Source organism: Callithrix jacchus, chromosome 14 (genome assembly GCF_049354715.1).
Source record: "Callithrix jacchus isolate 240 chromosome 14, calJac240_pri, whole genome shotgun sequence".
In the NCBI taxonomy this organism is placed as follows: Eukaryota; Metazoa; Chordata; class Mammalia; order Primates; family Cebidae; genus Callithrix; species Callithrix jacchus.
Window position 1 is genome coordinate 78,066,581 of NC_133515.1, and position 16,949 is coordinate 78,083,529.

The window sequence follows — 16,949 nt, forward strand, 5'->3', positions numbered from 1 at the left end:
CTCTTTTTGAAGTTGGTGAAAGGGATATTTGCAATAAAATAGCATTTAGATGCAATCAGATAAATAGATGATAGTTATGAATAATAAGAAAGAAATAAAATTTTGTTAGAACTTGTGTTCATCTTCATGTAGAATCTTTCATTGGTGTAACAGATTGAAAGTAGGTTGACCTCTTAGTGAAAAGGTGTTTATTTTCATACTTTGGGAAAGTTGATGGAAAGCTGTATTAGGGACATGGAAAGCGAAACCATTTTTAAAAGTACATAATTTGGGAGTTTTTAAGGTTTTTTTTTTTTTTAAAAGACAGAGTCCCACTCTGTTGTCCAGGCTGGAGTGCAGTGGCGTGATCTTGGCTCACTGCAATCTCTACCTCCTGGGTTCAAGCAATTCTCCTGTCTCAGCCTCCTGAGTTGCTGGGGCTGCAGGTACATGCCACCATGCCCAGCTACTTTTTTTGTATGTTTGGTAGAGATGGGACTTCATAGTATTGGTCAGGATGGTCTTGAACACCTGACCTCAGGTAATCCAACACCTCAGCCTCCCAAAGTGCTGGGATTACAGGCGTGAGTTGCTGTGCACTGCTGAGTATTTGAGATTTTAAGCTGTCTAAATTACAGGCTTAACCAAAGAGATAGGATAATAACATTAATTATGACAACTATTTATTGGATGGCTATGTGTATCAGCCCCTGAGACTTAAAAACGAAGTAATTTGAGTAGAGTAGCAGAGCTGTAGTAGAGCTGTGATGCAGATCCATTAAATCTGTATGGTTTTGAAGCCTGTACTCTTTACATTATACTATCTTATAAGGCAGGAGAATTGAAAATACATAAATCTAAAGTAACCAGGGATGGGGTGTGTCTGTATCCAGACTTGTAAACCACAAAAGTACAGGGAAGTATAAGTGCTACTACAGTAGAAGTGCACAAGATATATTGAGGTCACAAAGAAGATAGTGGTTATTTTTTTTTTCCAAACAGAGTCACTTTGTTGCCTCACCTGGAGTGCAGTGATGTTGTCTTGGCTCACTCCCCTCCTGGGCTCAAGTGATTCTCCTGCCTCAGTCTTCTGAGTAGCTGGGATTATAGGTACCCACCACCACGCCTGGCTAATTTTTGTGTTTTTAATAGATATGAGGTTTCACCAGATTGGCCACGCTGGTCTTGAACTCCTGACCTCAAGTGATCTGCCTGCCTCGGCCTCCCCAAGAGCCGGGGTTACAGGCGTGAGCCACCATGTGTGGCTGGGAGTGGTTATTTTCATCTGGAAGATGGAAGTAGAAAGGAGGGCAGAGTTAGAGGAGGTAAGGCTTGAATAGCATCGAATAAGAAATTGCTTGCCAGACAGGCAAGGTGTAGGAAGTAGAGAGAACACGTTTGACATGGAAGAAAGCAGTTTGGTGTGTTCAGAAATTTGTAATCATTTTGTGTGGAGAGTAGGATGTTGGTTGTGGTCCTCCTCTCACTTGATGACTGATAATGGTAGAAGGAGGCAAGAGTTAGATCACAGAGAGCCTAACCACCGAGTTCAGACTTTTATCTTACATATAACAGGGAATATGGTAGGTTTAATTTTGTTTATTTGTTTGTTTGTTTGTTTGAAACAGGGTCTTGCTTTGTTGCCCAGGCTGGAGTGCAGTGGCACAATCGTGGCTCACTGCAATGTCAGCCTCCTAGGCACAAACAGTCCTCCCACTTCAGCCTCCTGAGTGGCTGGGAATACAAATATACTCCAGTTCACACAGATAATTTTTTAATTTTTTGAAGAGACAAGGTCTTGCCCTGTTGCCAGGGCTGTCCTAGAACTCCTGTGCTCAAGTAACCCTCCTGCCATAGCCTCTCAAAGTGCTGTTATTATAGACATGAGTCCCTATGCCCAGCCAAAAAAAATTTTATCTGAAATGATCTCAGACTATCTAGAGGAGTTGCAAGAATCTTGTATACTGTTTACCTAGATTCACAAATTGAAAACATTTTGCTATATTTGCTTTATTGTGTTTACTCTCTCTCTCTGTAGGTATCATTTTCCCCCTAAATCATTAGCTAGTTAGTTTGCCCCTAACTACCTCTGTGTATATTTCCTAAAAGCAAGAACATTTCCTTATATAATTATAATAGTACATTATCAAATTAAAGAAATTTAGCATTGATATTCAGTTATCTGATATAGTCTATATTCAGATGTTCTTTTTTCTTTCTTTCTTTCTTTTTTTTTTTTTGAGACAGAGTTTTACTCTTGGTGCCCAGGCTGGAGTGCAATGGCACGATCTTGGCTCACCGTAACCTCCCTCCACCTCCTGGGTTCAAGCGATTCTTCTGCCTCAGCCCCCCGAGTGGCTTGGATTACAGACATGCACCACCATGCCTGGCTAATTTTGTATTTTTAGTAGAGACAGGGTTTCTCCATGTTAGTCAGGCTGGTCTCGAATTCCTGACCCCAGGTGATTCACCCGCCTCGCCTCCCAGAGTGCTGGGATTATAGGCATGAGCCACTGCAAGGTCTATTCAGATGTTCTGATAATGATTTTCATAGTATTTTTTTTCCTGGTCCAGGATCCAGTCTGGAAATATATACTGCATTTAGCTTTTATGCACTTGGCAGTTTTAAGCAAGATATAGTATATGAAATATACTTTAGAAAGATCACCTCACCTCAATGTGGGGGGTGGACTGGAAAGATCTGTAAACATAGGCAGAAAGGTTGTAATAGTCTAAGATGAGAAATGATAACATAGTAGCTGCTGAAATAGAGACACATCAACTATAAAAGATTTTCAGTAGAATTCATAAAATCTGAAGATGATATTAAAATTTGGAGATGGTACAGCAGGTGAGTGAGAAAGGTAATTTGAGAATGACTCCCAGGTTTCTGGCTTGAAGGAAGGACTATATGAATTATGAGAGAGTTTTAGAAGATACTGAATGATATAAAGAGTTAAGAGGCATCTTTGGGAGGAAAAAAAAGATATCAAATAAATTAAAATAAGAATTAAAGAGCAGATATTTGAGGGGGACTCATGATTAAAGATACATACTTGGGAATCAGTATTATTGTGAATGAAGTGAAAGGAGTAGTTGATAGAACAAGTATTGTGGAAACAGAGAACAAGGAGTGACAGGAAGTAGAAATACTTGAGGTAAAAGCAGAGGAAGAAGAGCCAGCAAAGAAATAGAGAAGGAAGGAGAAGAGAGTAGTATTTTGGAACTGAGTTAAAGGAGGGCGTCAATAATTGAAGATGCTAAGTAGACTCCAAGTAAGTTGTATATTGAAAATAGTCATTTGGAGCTGCCAGTTGGAAGCTTATTGGTATCCTTACTAAAGCAGCCTCAGTAAGGCAGCAGGAACATGAGCTAGATCAGAGGATAGAGGGCTGAGAAGGATGAAGTGGGGACAAATAGAGTTGCTTATTTCTTTAAGAAATTTGACTCTGAAGGACAGTAGAGATAAGAAACTGGCTGAATCTAGTGAAGATATTTTTCTTCTTTTCCTTAACTAAATGGGATGCTCCTGGAAAAGAGTTTCTGGTTTTATATCTTTTGAAGTTGATGGAATGATTTGGGATTATTCTTGATGTTATGGCACTATTTGTGTAATGAACTAAGAAATTTTAAAAAAGGATTTCTTTGGCTTGAAATTTTAAAAAGTTTATTGAGGAAAATTTGAAATATACTCAGAGAGAAATTAGTATCTTTTAAATACAGCCCCAAGTTTTAACAGTTAATGTTTTTGTCAGTCTTTTTCACCTTGAGCTATTTTAATGCAACTCCAGATATTTTGTCATTTTACCTGTAATTGCCTAAGTAAAGATTATGATTTTACATGATTTTCTTTGCATGATTTTTGCAGATTTTCTAAGTAGTCCCACTTTAGGATCCAAAATTAAAACTGAATTGTTAATGTTACGGAAGAATTACTTACCTAGTAGTGGATTTATCAAAGCATTCCTTAATGTGTGATAAAATTTAATATAAATTTTCAAGATTACATAGTATATAATCTGAGGTTGACTTAGGAACATCTATGCTGAGGAACCTCAAATACTGTATAAAATATAAGTCTGAAAAAATTATACCATTTTTTAAATTTCTCTCTATTCACTGCCACTTCTATCCACCCTACTGTAGTAATTTAACTGTCCTCCTTGCTTCTAGTATTTTGTATTCTAATTCATCTTCCATATCCATAGAATTCATTTTATAAAACACAAATATGATAATCCTGTTATATTAAAAAAATCTGGCTAATTTCAAGTTCTTAGTAAAGTTCTTCACAACTAGGCCCTTTCTGTCCTGTCTCTGACTCCATTCCTTCCATACCTTTTGGGTATAATTGTACTGTTTGCTGGTTTTTGACCCACTGTGTGTGTGTGTGTGTGTGTGTGTGTGTGTGTGTGTGTGTTTTCCACTTAAGATGTTCCTTCTGACAGAAATGCTCTCTCCACCAGTCCATTTTCTGATTGGAAAACTCCCACTGCTTTTTTGAGATTTAGCTAAAATCTCACATATTACCTTCTTTTTGGTAGCTTTCTTTGACACCAATTTTGACCGAATTATATAATCCCTTATCTACATTCTCGTAATACTTGTTATAGCCCTTATAGCTCTTACACAGTATGCTGTAGTTATTTACATTCTTATCCCTTATGCATACCCTCACCTTCCACCCTTACCTGACTACAAGCTGTAGGTTGTCCCAGCAGCCAGCACAGTGCTTGTTAAATCATAGGAATTCAGTAATAGTTCATTGAAATTAATCAAATTATTAACAGACATAAGATCTGCTTGTTTATCTTACAGGCAGAATTAGACAGAAAAAGAATAGCAAACAAGAAAGATCGGTTAACACAGTGAGCTGAGTGTTAAAACAGTGGAAAACGGTATGAACGAGAAGGTATTTTCACATATTAGCTTCAAAAGGCTATTAAGCTTAAGGAGGGTTCTGTGAGAAAAATACATTGCAGCAAATGTAACAATCTGTAGGGAAATCTTGGTTTAAGGGGCCATAGCTTGTGGTAAACACAGCAGTTCCTTACATATTTTGTCTTTGTCTAATTTTTAAAATAAAATGTTCATAATGTGTCACAATTTTGAAAAATATTTTCTATTCCCTTTTCCTAAGTTCTGTTGTAGTTTTTCCTGAGACCACTAGAATGCACTATAATGCAGTATTTTGTGTTTGAAAATGGTGTTTTTAAACATATATGTAGAAGATATAAACTCCATAACATTTTATTGCCACTATTATTTTAAAAGCTTTAATATAATCTGTCTTCAGGCTAGTTACATTCAGTTGCTATTTTGACCTCTAGCAGATATTATTACTTTGTCTTATGGTAAATGAAGTGTGTTTCTGGAAAAGTAAGAGATTGATAGTTACATTTAGAACCTTGTTTACTTTCTAGTAACTGCAAGTTGAATTAATGTCTGTAAATCTTACCTTAAAATGATGAGTATTATTACAAATACGATGAACTAGATTCGAAAACATTTAGTCCAGTGACAAAATCTTTGTGGTTAAGAGACACATTGAGAATGGATATTCTAAATAATTTGGACCAAATACATTTACTAAAAATTAAATATATATACATATAGTTAACCAAATAACAACAAAATTGTCTCCCTTCTTCCTCAGTTCATTGACTTTCTTTCCCAAGGAAATCTTATTAACTGATATCTTATGTATCATTCCAAAAAGATTCATATGCATAGGCATATGAAATAGATATGTAACTTTTAAAAAATGTATGGAGACATACATAGTATTTTGTACCTTCTACTTTTTGCTTAAGAGATCAGTTCATTGGCATATGAGTATATTTTTTCTTATTGTGTACATTTTACTGTAAAACATTTCATACATATGTGAAGATACAAGGACTATTATAAAAAATACTCAGGTAACCTACCTTAAGAAATAGGACGTCAACTGCCTATAATTTTTACAGGTTTTCTTAGAATTCCTCTCTATAAAAAACATTGTTTTTTTTTTCTGTTGTGACTGCAAAATGATTATTTTTGCAAAATACTCAAAGATTTCAATATTTTACATATTTGAGCAAATAATTTTTCATTTCCTTTTTACTTTTCTTTTTTCTTTTTCTTTTTTTTTTTTTCTGAGATATGGTCTCACTCTGTCATCCAGCCTGGAGTGCAGTGGCACGATCTTGGCTCACTCACTGCAGCCTCCACTGCTTGGGTTTAAGCAATTCTTCCACCTCGGCCTCCTGAGTAACTGGGATTACAGGTGTGCACCACCACACCTGGCTGATTTTTGAATATTTTAGTGAAGACAGCATTTCATCATGTTGGTCAGGCTGGTCTCAAATTCCTGACCTCTGGTGATCCACCTGCTTGGCCTCCCAAAGTGTTGGAATTACAGGTGTGAACCCTCGTGCCTGGCCACTACTTTTCTTAAATTATGAGAAAACCCAGGAGGCGGAAGTTGAGGTGAGCTGTGATCATGCCATTGCACTCCAGCCTGGGTAACAAGAGCGAAACTCCATCTCAAAAAAAAAAAAAGAATATGAGAAAACCTAAAGGTAACTACTCAATTTTTTATAAAGAAAAAATTGTTTTTTTCTTTATTAAATATAAATATAAGTTTTTATAAAGAAAAAAACTTGAATTTGGTTGTGTTATACTTTCCTTCCTTTATTATTTTGGTTTTTCAAATTATTGTTGTTTATATTAATATCCCAGTCTTTAACACATTGAATATTTATTATAAGTGGTCTCAGTATTTTGAGGAGACAACAAGTGAAAATATACAAATGCATTAAGCAGGTACGGCCATTTTTAGTCACCCTTTTAAATATTTCTACATTAGCTGAGTTATTTTTCTAGTCTTAGATGGTTAAATCCGAGATGGTCAAATTCTGTTAACATCCATTCTGTCAACTTTGAAAATAAGATAAGACAGTTTTATTCTCATTTACAGTTCTTTTTGAGTAAAACACAAAGGATATCTTGATTAGTTCGAAAAAATTCATTTCTACTGGAATGTCTTATTCAACATTGATGATTTGGGCTGGAGTCCCCCCCACCCTTGGATTATACAGTATAATGCATATTTGGCAAAGTATGATTATCTGACAAGGCACATAATATTGTAGATGATTTTTCTTTTTAAAAGTTCAATTTTTTTGAGAAAAGTCTTTTACACATTTATTTCACAATCCAAACTTTTTTTTTTTAAACTGTTTTCGATAATAAAATTAGCTTTGACAAATATCAGGAAAATATGAATACTACAGAAACTAGGATGTTATATAGTTCATTTTATTATTACAGAAAGAAGAGTTATGATTCCCAGAGTTATTCCTTTATTTTGTTATAAGGATACTTGATGGTATAACAACAATAGCAACAACGAAAAAGACAAGCGCTTTTGTATTACAACTTTGACACCATGGAAAGCTATGAGCCTTCGAAAGTTCTAGGAGTGTTCAGCCTGGACTACTGAACACTTATGACTACTATTATTGCATATATGAAAGATAATTTAAATATATTTTAAGATGGTTTGTGTTTTCTAATTTCTTTGTTAGAGCCAAATACCACAAGTTGAAATATGGGACAGAATTGAATCAGGGAGATATGAAGCCCCCAAGCTATGATTCTGGTAAGCTAATTTTAAAGAAAGTTTAAATGATAAGAAGAAGTTAATGTCTAGTATTTTCTAGCAACAACGTTTATAACTGTAAGTTTCTAATTATTTGCTTGTTAGTTATTTTTTCTGACCTGCTTGTCTTTTGGCACCAATCATTTAGTGTCATTTAGATCATTTTCCACCACCTTCCTTCCTTTTCCCTCTTGCCCTTTCTTTTAGTTCCCCATTTTCTGCTTAAGTTCTACTTACTGGAAGGATCAGAGTTCATGGGGTAACATGCACCAACATAACCTTGTCTTGCTGGGTCTGCCCAGCATTAAAGGGAACTTTGAGATGTGCGGTACAAAGTACATCATTTCCTTGAAATCCTGAGAAAGAGTAGGAAATATGGAGATAAGAGATTTCTTCTTAAAGCACGTAGGAATTCCTCATCCCATAAACGTAATTCTTCAGTTTCAGGTGGAAAACTGTTTTGGTCTTTCTTGCCGACGGGAGTTTCTGTAACTAGAACATGTTTTAACAGCTGAAGTATTTATTATATTTTTGAGTTATTTCTTCCTTTTCCTTCTCCTGCTTTTTCACACCACAAAACAATGCAAAATAGTACTTGTAAATAATCAGATATTAAGGAATATAGATGTAATTCATTTGTTAAGTAGATATTAGGGAAGAATGACAAAAATTAATCAAAAGTTATCAGTCATGTTTCAGATAGTTAGGTTTTTGGCGTAATTTCAGATTAAATTTCCCAATTAGGTATCTGAAGACATTAATGTTCATTTATATCATTTAATGAAATATGTACCTTGTGTTAGAGGCTTTATGTATATATATTCACTTTAATTCTTAAAATAGTTATTCGGTAAAGATAATATTTATTTGCATTTCACATATGTGAAATTTAAATTCAGTGAAGTGGAGAAACTTGCCCAACGTCACACAAATATTAAGTAATGATAGAATATGGAACTGAATCTAGGTCTTTCTAACTCCAGAATTCATGTCCTTACCATTTTATCATATTGCTTCTATATTTGACAATGTATGAAAGAACTTTCCAAAATGAGTTCTAAAAGTACTGCCAATTTTATAGTTAATTCATTGTAGTAATGTATTAATGCATTTTCTCAGTTGAATATTAAATGCTTGAGATCTAGAGCAATGCAGTTGATCACTGGTGTATTTTTTTTTCTTTGTTTTTAAATTATTCTGTCTTTTACTTGAGTGTCTGTTCTTATAATCTGAGATGTGTATACATTTCAAAATACTTTTTTAAAAAAATCTAGGCTATTTGTTAACTTTTCTAAAATGATATTAACTGACTCAAAGGAGTGATTTTAATCAGTATTGTATTAAAAGGTTTTTATTTCTTAAGTTTTGGCTATCAATTTAAGAGAATAGAAGCCTAGATGCAATATATTTTTTAAATGTTTATAAGTAAACATGACTGGCTGCAGTGGCTAATGCCTGTAATCCCACTGTGGGAGGCCAAGGTGGGAGGATTGCTTGGGCTAGGAGTTTGAGACCAGCCTAGGCAACATAGCATGATCCTGTCTCTACAAAAAAAAAAAAAATTTAAAAATTAGCTGGTCATGGTGGCACATGCCTGTAGTTCTAGCTACTGGGAAGGCTGAGGTGGAAGGATCACTTGAGCTTAGGTTACAGTACCCTATAATTTTGCCACTACATTCCAGTCTGAGTGACAGAGTGAGATTCTGTCTCTCTCTCTTTTTTTTTTTTTTGAGAGGGAATCTTACTCTGTCGCCAGGCTGGAGTGCAGTGACACGATCTCAGCTCACTGCAACCTCTGCCTACTGGGTTCAAGTGATTCTCCTGCCTCAGCCTCTCAAGTAGCTGAGACTATAGGCGCATGCCACCACGCTCAGCTCATTTTATATTTTTATTAGAGACAGAGTTTCACCACTTTGGACAGGATAGTCTCAATCTTCTGACCTTGTGATCCGCCTGCCTTGGCCTCTCAACATGCTGGGATTACAGACGTGAGCCACTGCACCTGGCTCAGATCGTGTCTCTTAAAATTTTTTTTTTTAAGTTTTAAAATAAATAGCACAGCTCAGTAGAAAGGGTTTGGGCTTTAAAAGCAGATAGATGCAAATTTGACTCTGCCCCAACATTTTAAATTGCTGTGATACTACTAAATTTCTCTATGGTTACTCCATTCCTGATCTGTAAACTAGCAAATGTTCTGGGAATACTTCCTAACTCAAATGTTTATTTTCTTAGTATATAATGCCTAGTTATTCTCAGTATACAATACTTACTTAGTACCTAGTATCATTCCATCTATCTATCTTTCTAGCCATCCATTCATCTTACAAATATTACATTATAGTATTTTTCTCATTTTAGAAAGTTTTTCAGATCCAGTACCAAATCCAGTGAATAAGACAACAATGCTCTGTCAGATTTTTATAGGGAATATAGACAATTAAAGAAGTGATTACAATAATAATATGACATGTATAATGGAGAAATAATAAGTGTTATTGAGCACAGTAACACAAATCTAGTCAAGTGGTCAAGAAAGGCTTCTTGGAGGAGGTGATGTTTAATTTTGACATCTGAAGGACAAGTAGACTGACTAAATATTTGAATGGGAGGTGGGAAAAAGGCAGAGTATTAGCAGCAAAGCTTCTGAAGTAAGACTACATACAGCACATTTGAGAAAGAGGATACCTGGATAGTAGTGGGAGGAGGGAAGGAATATTTCCAGATGTAGATAGTTAGCTGGAGGGTAAAATATGTTACAAGGGCCTTGTGAAACATGTTGAGTAGTTCATGCTTACGAATATTCTAAACATTTGAAGAAGGAAAGCATTTGAAGGATCTTTTTTTTAATTTTTTAAATTTAATTTAATTTTTTTGAGACAAAGTCTCGCTTGCTCTGTCGCCAGGCTGGAGTGCAGTGGTGCAATCTCGGCTCACTGCAACCTCCGCCTCCTGGGTTCAAGCGATTTCTTCCACCTCAGCCTCCTGAGTAGCTGGGACCACAGGTGCGTGCCACCACATCCAGCTAATTTTTGTATTTTTTTTAGTAGAGACTGGGTTTCGCCATGTTGGCCAGGATGGTCTCGCTCTCTTGACCTTGTGATCTGCATGCCTCGGCCTCCCAAAGTGCTGGGATTACCGGCGTGAGCCACCGCACCCAGCCTGGATCTTAATTAGAGTTTATCATCAGGTTTACTCTTGGATTACATGGGCTGTAGTGTGGAAGGTGGAAGGTGGATTAGAGAGGTGCGACATTGGAGATGGGGCAGCTGATTAGAGGACTGTTGGAGCAACTTGGGCAAATGAAGAAGGTTTCTTTGACAAGGGCGTTATTCAGGAAATATTTAGGAAGTAAAATCTGCTGGAAATAGTTCTTTTTATATATATATAAATTTGATTTTATGCTGATCTTCTCTCTATTATTCCAATTTTAGTATATGTGCTGCCAAAGCAAGCATAGGAACTACTTTTTGATTGGATGTAGGGGGTGAAAAAAGGATGAGTCAGAAGTGACTCCCACATTTGTAGTTTAAGCAACTAGACCAGAAGTAGGCTTGGAAAATGATGGGTTCACTTTTGGATTTATTTTTTGAATAACCAAGTGAAGATGGCTAGTAGACAGTTGAGTATATGGGTCTGGAGCTCAAGTCAGAAGTATGGATGTGTTTGATACATAAATTTGAGAGGCATTAACATGTGGTACTGGTGGCACTCAAGGCCGTTGGAGTCGAAACGATCACCCAGGAACTGTATGTGAGGTAAGATTACATAAAATGAAATCCTGAGGAATGACATTTAAAAGACTGGTAGAAGAATAGAAACATGAAAAGGAACCTGATGCAGAGTACATTAATGGTAGGAGGAAAACCAGGAGATCAAGGAAACAAAGAAAAGAGAAGGTTTCCAGAAGGAAAGACTGTTCAACACTACTGATTAATTCCCAGAGGGCTGAAGAATATCTCTAGGACTTTGTGGCACACGGGACACTGAGAACTTTAAGCAGTTTTAGGAGAGAGGTGAGGGCAGAAACAAAGTGGATATAGTCAGCTTTCAGGAAGCTTAGGTTGTGAAGGTGAAAGAGATTAGAGGGCAGTAGCTAGAAGGACACGTGTATGTGTGTGTGTGCATGCACGTGTGCATGTGTGTGATATGTGTCTTAGAGGAGTAACGTATAAAAGGGAAAGAGTAGAGATACTCAAAATAGGAAGATAATCTGAAGAAGTGATAGGGATTGGATTCCAAGCATAGCTCGAGAATGGCAGGAGGAGAATGTCTTTTATCATTACCAAGAGAGAATGTAGGAAGTTAGGTTAACAGGTTTGTAGATATGGATTTCTGTTTGGTGGTAGATATTTAAGGGAATGTCCATAAATGATAGCTTTATGTATGAGATAGGATTATCTGCTGAGAGTGGGTCAGATGTTTAAGAAAAGCAGAGAAGGTTTAAATGCTAATGGTAAACAGGAAGACTAACTTTCTAGGAAATAGTAGGATCGAGAAAAGCTAAGGGTCCAGTTGAGGTGTGTGATCATGAGTATGTAGAGGCAGTAGCTGCACATTTGGTAGCCTGGGTAAAGTCAGAGAGAATGCAGTTAACAGTTGAATTCACCGAATTCATGGAGAGACAAAGGGACATAAAAATTGGGGAAAGAATGATTGAAGTGATAACCCATGAACTAAAACTACAGAGGGAAGGAAGTGAAGACACAAGGAGGCTGGCTAATGGCTGAGTTAAAAATAAGGGGTAGATTCTGGTCTAGAGCAGGTCAGCAAACTTTTCTTAAAAGGGCCAGATAGTAAATATTTTGGAGTTTGCAGGCTGTTTGTTGCAGCTACTCAACTCTGCCACTGTAACATGGAAGCATTCATAGACAGTACATAAATGAATGGATGTGTCTGTATTATAAAAACAGGTGGTAGGCTGGATTTGACATGCAGGCAGTAGTGTGCTGGCCCCTGGCTAGAGGTCCCAGCTAAATTAAAGAACTAGTGAATTTAGGGAAAAAAGAACTAGTGAATGGGGAGTAATTGAGCCTGACGGGTATGCTTAGAGAATCAGTTTGCATCTGTGATAGTTCTTCATAATGACAAGACCTAAGATATGACAGCTAGGGAGGGTGGTGGCTGTGGAGAGGCAGAAGTGGATCACCTACATGCATGTTGATTTCATTCAAGATGATATAGAAGTTTGGTGGCAGAAGCGTGTGAGCCAGATTTGGAGGGTTATCTAGGGATTTGTAGATGATAGTGATAAGGACTAGGAAGTGACAGAAAGGGTATATTCAAATAACCCTTAAGGAAGCAGGGATTCTTTTTTATCATTCTCTGTTCTTTTATCTATTTACCATAGTTTTCTGAAACTGATAATCCAGACATTTTCCGAAACATTTTTCATAAAAATTTACTTTTCCTTTCTAAATTTTTTTTTTGTCCCACTTCCAGACCATCATATTTCTACTTTAGGGGAATATTGTATCAGATTATGTTAAAATATATTTATTTTTGATATTTCAGTCTCTCCTATATAATGTTAGAAGCCAGGTAGTTGTTGGAAGTTGAATATATGTATCCAGTGTGATAAAGTCTTTCATTTGCGAAGTTTAGACCATTTACGTTTATTATGATTACTGATACGATTAGGTTAATGCTACCACCTTTGTAGTTTGTTTCCTTTTGTTCAGTCTGTTCCTGTTTCTTTTCTTTTTCAGCCTTCTTTTGAATGAATCAGATATTTCTTATGATTCAATTTTATCTTTTTTTTATATATATTTATATATATAAAAGGACTGTTCTTCGGCCCTTCCCTGAGACAGTTTAAAGGGACATGATGAAGCTGGAAACCATCATTTCTAAGCAAACTGACAAAAGAACAGAAAACCAGACACTGCATGTTCTCACTCACAAGTGGGTGTTGAACAATGAGAACACATGGACCTTTTCTTCAGCCCTTCCCTGAGACAGTTTTATCTCTTGCTAACTTAATAGCAATAACTCCTATTTTAGTAGTTGCTTTTTAGGGCTTACAAGGTATAGCTTTAATTTACTACAGTCTATTTTCAAGTGATAATATACCACTTCATGGATAGTACAATAATCTTATAATAGTGTACTTTTGTTTCTCTTCTTCCAGTCTTTGTGCTATTGTTGTCATGTATTTTACTTCTATGTGTGTGATAAACCACACACTACATTGTTATTTTTTTCCAGCAGTTTATTTTAAAGATCTTTAAATAGTAATATGAAAAAAATTCCCAGTGCTTATTATTCCTTTGTGTAGATCTGTGTTTCCATGTTATTTTCCTTCAACCATAAAGCCTTTTTCTCACATATCTTGTAATATGAAGTGCTAGTAATTAATTTTTGCAGCTTTTCTATGTCTGAAAAAGCCTTTATTTTTGCTCATAGGCATTATCTCTGATGAGATATCTGCTGTTGCCCTTATTTTTGTTCCTCTGTATGTAATGTGACCTTTTTTTCTGGCTGCTTTTAGGATTTTCTCTTTATCATTGGTTCTAAATGATTTTATTTTTTATTATTACCTGGTATAGTTAGCCCTCCCTACATATTTCTTATGCTTGGGATTGAGTTTCTTAGATCTCTGGGTTTATAGTTTTCACAGAATCTGGAACTTTTCAGCCATTATTTCTTCAGATACTGTTTTTATTCCTCCCTGTGCAGTGATCTGATAACTCTTTCTAGGTGGTGTCTGGGTGGGTCATGAGGCTCACCTGTTTGCTTCCCCATTCTCTCAGATATTTGCTGTCATTTGTTGGGTGATGTCCAATGTTTTGAAAACCATTGTTTCATCTGTTTTGTTTTATAGTTGTTTCAGCAGACAGGTAAATCTAGTGTCTATTACTCCAGTTTGACTGGAAATAGCAATCAAATACTTTTGATATTACTAGGAAATTAAACTTATCTGTATTAAAATCCTGACTTTTATATAATGTCACTTTTTGAACTCGACAAGGCAAGAATGAATGTGATAGTTGATGACTACTTACTGACCATGGAAAGAACTGGGAGTTTACCCTGAATAAGGAATATAAGAGCCATTTGACTTTGGGTTTCTTTTTTTAACCTCAATTTTTTTTTTTTTTTTTTTTTTAGTTGGAGTCTCTAGCTCTGTTGACCAGGCTGGAGTGCAGTGGCATAATCTTGGTTCACTGCAGCCTTTACCTCCTGGTTTCAAATGATTCTCCTGTCTCAACCTCCCTAGTAGCTGGGATTACAGGCATGCACCACCATGCCCAACTAATTTTTTTTTTTAGAACAGAGGCTCACTCTTTTGCCCAGGCTGGAGTACAGTGGTGTGATTTTCACTCAGTGCAACCTCCGCTTCCCAGGTTCAAGTGATTCTCCTGCCTTGGCCTCCTGAGTAGCTGGGATTACAGGGGTGAGCCACCGCACCTGGCCTCCAGCTAATTTTTGTGTTTTAAGTAGAGATTTTTTATGCTTTTACCACGTTGGCCAGGCTGGTCTTGAACTCCTGAGTTCCAGGGATCCACCCACCTTGGTCTCCTAGAGTGCTGGGATTACAGGCATGAACCACCATGCCCAGCCGTAACCTCAGATGTTACTTAGAGAGTCAGATTTTATCTCAGTATAAGAATATACTTTTTTTTTTTTGGCTGGACGTGGTGGCTTCTGCCTGTAATCCCAGCACTTTGGGAGGCCGAGGAGGGTGGACCACAAGGTCAGGAGATCGAGACCATCTTGGCCAACATGGTGAAACCTATCTCTAATAAAAATACAAAAATTAGCTGGGCGTGGTAGCGCATGCCTGTAATCCTAGCTACTCAGGAGACTGAGGCAGGAGAATCGCTTGAACCACCGAGTTGGAGGTTGCAGTGAGCTGAGATTGTGCCACTGCACTCCAGCAGCCTCAAGACAGAGTAAGACTTCATCTCAAAACAAAACCAAAAAAAAAAAAAACCACTTTTTTAAAAAGAGGATAGGGTGCATTCTTATTTGATTCTTATTAAGATATAATTTACATACCATAAAAGTCACCCTTTTTAGTGTTTTTTTAATAAATTATCCCCTTGAACTTTCTACTCTATTCCATTGATTTGTCTTTTCTAGTTTTATATTACTATTTTTGTTTTTTTATTATACTTTAATTTCTGTGGTACATGTGCAGAACGTGCAGGTTTGTTACGTAATTATACATGTGCCATGGTGTTTTGCTGCATCTATCACCCCATCATCTACATTTGGTATTTCTCCTAATGCTATCCCTCCCCTAGCATCCTACCCCCTGTTATCCCTTCTCTAGCCCCCCACCCCGCAACAGGCCCCAGTATATGATGTTCCTCTCCCTCTGTCCATGTGTTCTCATTGTTCAACACCCACTTGTGAGTGAGAACATGCAGTGTTTGGTTTTCTGTTCTTGTGTCAGTTTGCTTAGAATGATGGTTTCCAGCTTTATCCATGTCCCTCTAAAGGACATGAACTCATCCTTTTTTATGGCTGCATAGTATTCCATGATGTATATGTGCCATGTTTTCTTTATCCACAAATCTCTATGTCTCTACTCTCATCCCCTGGCAACTGGTAGTCTTGTTTTCCATTTCTGTAGTTTTGCCTTTTCTAGAAAATCATGTGAATTTCAGAATCTTATAGAATGCAGCCTTTTGATTCTGGCTTATCTCACCTAGAATAATGCATTTGAGATTTGTGTATGTTGGTGTGTATCAGTAATTCATTCTTTGTTGTTCTTGAGTAGTAGTCCATTGAATTACTGTATCACACTTTTGTAGTATCACTGGCTGCCAAAATAGGCACAAGCAGTTGAGTATATTTGAGGATGGCAAAGAAAGGATTTAGCCCTATTCTAATGAGAGATTTAATGATCTCAAAACTTCATTTCACATCTGAAGTCTTGAAATGGCAGTGTAAATGTTTTTACTTGGCAAGTACAGGTTATTCACTTGACTTAAGAAGGGGATATACTGGAACATATTATGTTACATACACAGATCCTGAATTTGTGGTCAGTGGAAACAAGATGTATTTGTTTTCCCTTAGTTTGGGGATATTGCTTTTGTCCCCTTCTTTTTTTTTTTCTTATATTGTCTTTGAAGTTATCATAAAGTAATTAGCTTCTTTTTGAAGTTAATTTAATTCCCCTTATTTTCTACCTGCCTCTCCAGTCTACTCTGCTTCTTTTCTTTGGTATATCATACAACTAAGCCTAGTTATTTTAGAAGAAAAACAAACATGCAAGATTTAATTCTTACTTTTATTTATGTATTTCTCTAATTTCCTGTTGTAGTGATATCATGTGAAGGAAAATGCTGGGGCTCTGGAATGAAACAGAAGTTCA

At 36.5% G+C, this 16,949-nt stretch overlaps 1 protein-coding gene across 4 annotated transcripts in view; it reads left to right on the plus strand.

The window, feature by feature from the left end:
- Positions 1 to 16,949, plus strand: part of STRN (striatin) — a 132,640-nt gene that overhangs the window by 41,526 nt on the left and 74,165 nt on the right. For 3 of the 4 annotated variants that reach the window (XM_035272821.3, XM_017964417.4, XM_002757858.7), the window contains one exon: positions 7,551 to 7,624. In XM_035272821.3, the coding sequence (XP_035128712.1) occupies positions 7,551 to 7,624 (74 nt within the window). Of the gene's footprint in view, positions 1 to 7,550; positions 7,625 to 11,160; positions 11,380 to 16,949 lie in introns of those variants that run through there. The other variant, XM_035272820.3, reaches the window with a different exon arrangement.